Genomic DNA, 6,913 nt, shown 5'->3' with positions numbered 1-6,913 from the left:
AGGTAGATTGATTCTGTTACACCCCCTCTTTTTGCTTATACAGACTGATTTTACTTGATTTAGGCTAAATGCTAGAGCTGAGCTGGACCAGCCCGGCCCACCTCTATATGGTGGGCTAAAATGCATAAATGGGTCGTGATATCCCCACCCCCATCCCTCTCACGCGCTCTTCTATTTTCAAAATTACTTTCGTTTGTATTCTATAACAATCGAAGATAACACCTACATATATATATATATATATATATATATATATATATATAGTTCTTGTTTGGTTATTCTAGTACCAGTGTTGGACCTTTTCATTTCAAACAACCCACATTACATATATTCTTTCCCTTAATCTTCCACGCCTTTCACATCGTGCAACCTTTGCTGATCGGTTTAAATGTTGTTCGCTCACAACGCCAAGAAAAAATTGTGTTTTAATTCTAAAATTTGATTTACAATGCAACTTAAAATCATGATCATCTAATCATCAATGTACAACATAGGTTTGAATTGAGATTGAAACTGCAAGAAATTTGACTAATGTAGTCTATTTCCACAGTTCACACTTCACATTCTAATTTCATTCTTTGGTTATTAACCACTTTTCATTCTCTATATGTTTACTCTATTATGTGTTACAGTGTTGGAGACTTTGTAATGGTGAGATTATTCCATGCATTTTCTATCTAGATGGAGTAGATCTTACTCTCACTAAGGAACTTCATCTGCATTGATACAATTTTGAAAGTTTGGCAGATCACATTACTGATGAGTATTGTTGATATTTTGGAGCTATGAGTACTACTTGGTGCGACTCCAACTAAGGTTTGGAATCAAACCTATATTATGAAACGTGTTTATCATAAAGTATAGATTTCATTGAATGTTAAATTTGAAACTTTTTTTTTAACAATCCTTCTTTCTTGACAGTTGTAGATTTGGATCTGGAGAAGGCAGTGGCGTTGTTGAAAGATTTGAATTTGTTTCGGTTGATTGTACTATAAGATGTTTCTAACTTCTTTGAGATATATCATTTTACACTAAAAAAAATGGTTGATTGCATACTAAAATATTTTATTCATACTAACAATGATCCTAACTCATACTCATATTTTCTGTCAAAAGACCATTTTTTTAAATTTAACATCATAACACCAACTACATTATTGTCATGTGTTTTATAATTGTTGTCCATGAACCGCCTCTGTTTAAGTCTAGTTTTATTTTATTTTTTTGGAAATGTACGTTGCCATTTAACAGGTAAAAGCCAACGACATAGACCAAAACGCAAATATTTCTTTTTAATAATCACAGATGAAAAAAAAAAACTTATATGAACCCAAAACAATCATCAAATTGGTTTATCATAGGTGTTGTGAAAGTGCCTCAAAATTGAAGAAATTGAAATTCTGGTAGCAGAAAATCGGTGGCCGATTTTCAAAGCACGATAGCCGATTTTGGACTGTTTTTTTGGCCTTTGGTTCGGCAAAAATCGATGGCCGATTTAGAGCATTCGGTGGCCGATTTTGACAGCAGAAAATAAAACAGAAACGTATTTTCGGGCCTAGATTTGTTCCAGTTTTATTGAGGATTCTTTTACTATAAATATAGACATTGTATCAGTGTAAACCTTGAGATAGAAGAGGCTGAAACAAGGGTTTAGAAAGGCAACAACAAAACTAGGGTTTGTGTAGAGTTTGTCTTTTGGCAACAAACACTAGGGTTTGAGGGTTGATTCACCTTGGAAAACACTATTAAGAGATTGAGACTTTGGGTAGAATTAGGCGGGAGACTTTTGTGTTCTCTCTTCCTTTTTCTCTCGCTGTTTATAATTGTTCCATACTTGTTTTGGTTGCTTGACTATCCCTTACTCCACACATCAAGTTTGTTATTGGTGTGTTTTCTATCGAATTCCCAACAATAGGCACCAAAATCTTATTCAATCCTATTTTGTATTTACATGTACAAATGCAAAGTCATTTTTCCATATAGTGACTCTGTGAACAACGAACAAATCCCTATGAGCTTAGACAGGAAAAAAAATATTGCTTATTACAGTCTTTTTTTTTTTTTTTTTTATATGAGAAAAGCTTATTACAGTCTTATTTAAGAACAGCGAACATATCCTTATCTCACTTTAATGAAAAATAAATAGTACTATAAAACAAATCAGACCCGCAAGAACAAACCACCACGCTCCGCAGATACTTGAGCACAAGCTACAATTTAACTTTCCTTCTGGTCTCTTGCAAGTCCTCCACTGGTAGGGCTACAGTGTAAAAGACATAAAAGAGAATTAATATTTGATTGGCATAAAGAATATTAGAAGATAAAAAAAAATTCACCAATGAACAGTTATGCACATCATAACCAAGGTAGTGTGCATAGAGAGCACACGTATACTTGGCAATGTAATATCCTTATAAAACCAAATGGTGGTATTTAAAGATTTGGATTCAGTGCAGTCTTACTGTATGCAGTCAGCACATCTAAACTGTCCAATCTTGATCAGAAGGTCCATACGTAAACGACTGCAGTACAGTCACTACACCTCCCGACTGCACACAACCGCGGTCCGGTATAAAACTAGACATGCTTGATGAGACATATATATGACAAAACAACATGCACTACACAAATTTCTTTATGGTGGGGCACATACTAAAACAAGCAAACATACAAAATATACTAGAGACAATATTCTCTTCATCCAGAACAAGACTATTGGAAGCTTAGCATGAAACTAGGAATATGATGTCAAAATTTGTTCAAATTACAGTTTACCCACGGTGAGATACATAGTTAACTAAAAAGCTACCTTTCAGAAGTTTCCCTAACACTAAACTAAACACCCCAGGCATTTGATTTCAATTGAAAACGTGACACTTGAATCAATGTATTTAAGTTCAATCGAACATTTGCGTGCCATGAACATTTAACTTCCAAGTGCAATGTTAACTTCGCCAACATTCCATTGACGGATAAACATGGAAAGATATATGCCCTATACTCCAAATCTGACTCGCTGACGTACACCTTATGTTAGCTTTAAAATAAAATAAAAAACACAGCAGAAGCAAACGAAATATGTGTTGCTTTTTTGTAACTCTAAATCTCTGTTGTGGTGCCATGGTGGGAACCTCCATGCCTTCAACTGTTGAAGAATTCACAAAATCCTAAAGTCTCAGACAAGGAGAGGATCCATTGAATCTAGTCTGATAAAGCTGGAAAAATATGACAGAAATGTCGAGCAAATCTTAAATTGATGGTGTTGGAATGATGAGCGGGCCACTAATGGCACCTGGGGTTAAATCCTAACCAGGATATGCATTTCCGAAGATGTTTCTTGGATGGTTCTGTTGGTGCTGAAATATGGTGAGTGGAATGGTCTGATTTTGCTTCTGCATTTAGTGCTCAATTTGGTGCTGCATTTGGGTTCAAGTATGATGCAAATATAGGTCGTTTAGATCTAGGTTTCATGAAGAGGTGCTTAATTTGGTGCTCAATTGTTTGCACTGAATTGGTCAGTTGTCATATGGTAATATGATGCATATATACAAGTACAAAATTGAAATTTAGAACATAAGACACTGTATATTATGTTTCTCCATCAATGGTGGAGTCATATCACATGCATGTCACTTGTACTCTGGGATATTAGATTTGACAGAAAAATTTCAGTTACACATGAAAAAAAAATGGCTCTAATGTTGGTAAAAATTCTTTATACAAGTTTTTCTTAGAAAAGTGTATCTCACAGGGGTGAATTATATTTTTCCCTAATTTATTAATTACTGAAGAATTTGAAATATTTCAAATTACCATTACATATCATGGAAGAAATAGCATCTACTGAAATGATAGCTCAACAACAGAAACACAACCTATATCAACATGAATCTATAATTATGATTGTTCAGGCTTCAACTTCTATATCATAAGTCATCAAGCGGATCACATTGAACCTTAAGTTTCGAGTTTTCACAAAACATTTATATTGCCTACTATAATATAGGAAAACTGACTAAAAAAGTTCTGTAGTACAAGAAAACTGATAAAAAAAATAGTCACTTACAATCCAGATAGCACTTTTATAGTGTCATATAGAAACCACTGCAAAGTTACAACTGGTCCTAGAAGTGCAATGCGAATAGGAAGACTTCTAGTGAACAGATTTATGAACCCAATGCTCTTGATAGCCTGAAAGTAAGCAAAACCAATATAGTTAATTTGATTGATTTTTCATATTCTAAATGAATCAGGGCATAACATGAAATCCTACCTGCATAGCAGATTCAGCCTTTTTTTTATAAAGACTAGTCATGACATTGTCAGCCGGGTTGGAAATTACAGTACCAACAGCACCAGCTGTATAGGCTGCTAAGCACGTCACACCAAGTTGTTGTGCTGTAGAACAATCCTCCTTTCTTCTATGCATAATTTTTCTATATATTAAGTCCACTGAATGCTCAAATGTTGAAAACATGACCATCGAGACTGTCAAACCAAAGATTAAGAAAGCATAAATGTCATTAACGGTGTGCAACATGGAAATGGTTATGGTACATTTGTGTTAAAAAGTACTTGATTTTAATAACTATAAAGGGCTTTTGTTTCGAGACTGTCACTCATGATCATTGCATTCTGTTAGGACCCTAAGAGGTTAGGCAAAGAAATAGAATTTTCTTTCTTCTCTGAGGAGCAATTCTGCTCTGGAAACTTGTAATCACACCTCATTTCATATTTTCAATAGAATAACATCACTCCCCATTTTACAATTCCTCTGTTCTATCACAACTCTCCATAAAACGTCAAGTTGTCTGGTTTAATTGAATAGAAACTATATACTACAAGAAGAGTCAATGACCAAACTCTTTTTTATCATCAGAAGATCCCCAATTTCAATACTCAAAATCTCAGATGCTAATTAGCATGATATGAGGACTTTTCTGTGAAATGTTACCTGAATAGTAATGGAAACTAAAAAGAGTGAATTATGTACATATCAAATTGAATAATCTTTTTGTTGCTACCATAACAAGGACCACTCACAAATCCAAATTATTGTTTTGACACAAATCCAAAACAAGGCTTAAATATAAATAGGATCTTGGAAGTCCGCCTTAAGTAGTCAATAGAAGGACAATAGAATAGAGAAGTTAGTAAGTGATATGCCAAGGACATTGATGACCTGAAAACAGATTTCTACAAATCACTTATCCAGAGATATTTCAAGTATTTGAACTTACCCATAGACTTGTATCCAGATAGCAAAAGTGGAGCAATCCTATTCAAACTACGTCAAAAGATCTGTATAAAATGGTATCCCTCCTAGATGGGTCAATCCATCTCTCATCTTCATACTCTTTTGTCACTAAAATCTCTTGCTAACGTTAATTTAAGTATTATAGTGCATTTTACAAGTACCCTCAATCAAGTGCCTTGAGTGACGGCAAAGAGAACTTCACCTCCTGTTGATCTCTATAGTCCTATTGTCAAAACAAGAATTTGTGTGGGGTAAAATCTGTCTTTTCGTTTAGACGGACAAAGAGGATATCATGCTTGCCTGTGAACATGATGCCGAGGAAGAAAAAAAAAAGTAAAAAAACTGTGGGTGACAGCATCTACATGTCTACCTCTGCCTCTAATGGTCTGACTATCCTCCATACGATCTACTCTCCTTATCACGGCATCTACAAGACTTATCTCAACATGGTCAAACCACCTAAGCTTAGTTTCCACCATCCTCTCTATTATAGGTGCTACCCTAACTCTCTCTCTCTCTAATGTTGTCTTTTCTAATTTTATCCCGTCTAGAATGACCACACATCCAACGCAATTAATGAATAATTACATAATTACAAATATGAACAAACCCACACAATGATTACTAGTATAAACACATCCAGCGCAACTAATGATTAATAAAACTGTCTGATTCCATTGGTAATAATAGCACGGTTGATGAATGAACATGCTAGCTAGATACGAATATAGGATCTTACTTACTTACAGGGAAGATTGCGGCTCCACAACGGAACAAGGCCCCTATAGAAACCAGCAAGGCCTTCATTTCTATATACTAACGGAAACCCATCCACTAAACCCTTAGCAAAATTACGTTGAATTTGAACACGGATCTTAACAGCTTCAAAAGGAGCTAAAGTAACATCAGCTAAAAGCTGTGCAGACAAACCACTGAGAAAGAATATAGAATTTCTATTAAGCTTAATCAATGCACGATCATCGTCGGCGGCATAGAAGTTTTTGAAATACTCATAAAGACCGTATTTGAACCCTCCTTGAATACCATATCCACATAATTTGCCAGACCAACCTCTCCAAAGAGCATAAGAACCTTCCTCTTTCCAAATGGTGGCAATGCCGGAGAGAATTCCATTGTTCTTGTATTTTTCTGGATTGACTTGCATGTTGACTTTGAGTACATCGAGAGGTGTTATAGCGAGATGGGTGGCGCCGGAACTAAGCATACCTCCGATAAAGCAAATTCCGTAATAATCATATTTCGACTTCGACAGAGGAGAAGGAGAAGGAGGAGATGCTTTTCTTTCTTCAATGTCTTTCATTCTCTAATTCTCTTCAAAGCATTGCTCAACAACAAAATAGAATCGTCGAGTTCAATTGGGCATGTTATGTGTTTGATTGATGAAAAGATTTAATAAAAAAGAGGGAAATGATGGAATGGGAAGTTACTACCATTTAATGAGAAATATCAAGTGATTAAAGCTGGATGCAAAAAAAAAAAAAAAAAAAAAACTGGATGCATCTAGCCCTAATTAATTCCCCATCATTTGTGTGCAGCGTGTGCCCTCCCATCTCTTACATACACACCTACTCACAGTTGCATCCCATCTCTATTTTATCTTCTTCTGTCACCATTAATTAATAGCACAAAACTTCT

General features: G+C 35.1%; 1 protein-coding gene across 1 annotated transcript; it reads right to left on the bottom strand.

Annotated features, from left to right (window-relative positions):
- Window positions 1–1,926: 1,926 nt before the first annotated feature.
- Window positions 1,927–6,913, bottom strand: LOC25493384 (mitochondrial phosphate carrier protein 1, mitochondrial). Its single transcript, XM_013601872.3, has 4 exons — window positions 6,005–6,913; window positions 4,274–4,488; window positions 4,067–4,191; window positions 1,927–2,260 (listed from the first exon to the last, which is right to left on the bottom strand). The coding sequence occupies exons 1-4, from the start codon at window positions 6,576–6,578 to the stop codon at window positions 2,218–2,220; spliced, it is 957 nt and encodes a 318-aa protein (XP_013457326.1). The 5' UTR covers window positions 6,579–6,913; the 3' UTR covers window positions 1,927–2,217.

This window comes from Medicago truncatula, chromosome 4 (assembly GCF_003473485.1).
Source record: "Medicago truncatula cultivar Jemalong A17 chromosome 4, MtrunA17r5.0-ANR, whole genome shotgun sequence".
Lineage (NCBI taxonomy): Eukaryota > Viridiplantae > Streptophyta > Magnoliopsida > Fabales > Fabaceae > Medicago > Medicago truncatula.
This window is presented reverse-complemented; position numbering and strand designations above follow the sequence as displayed.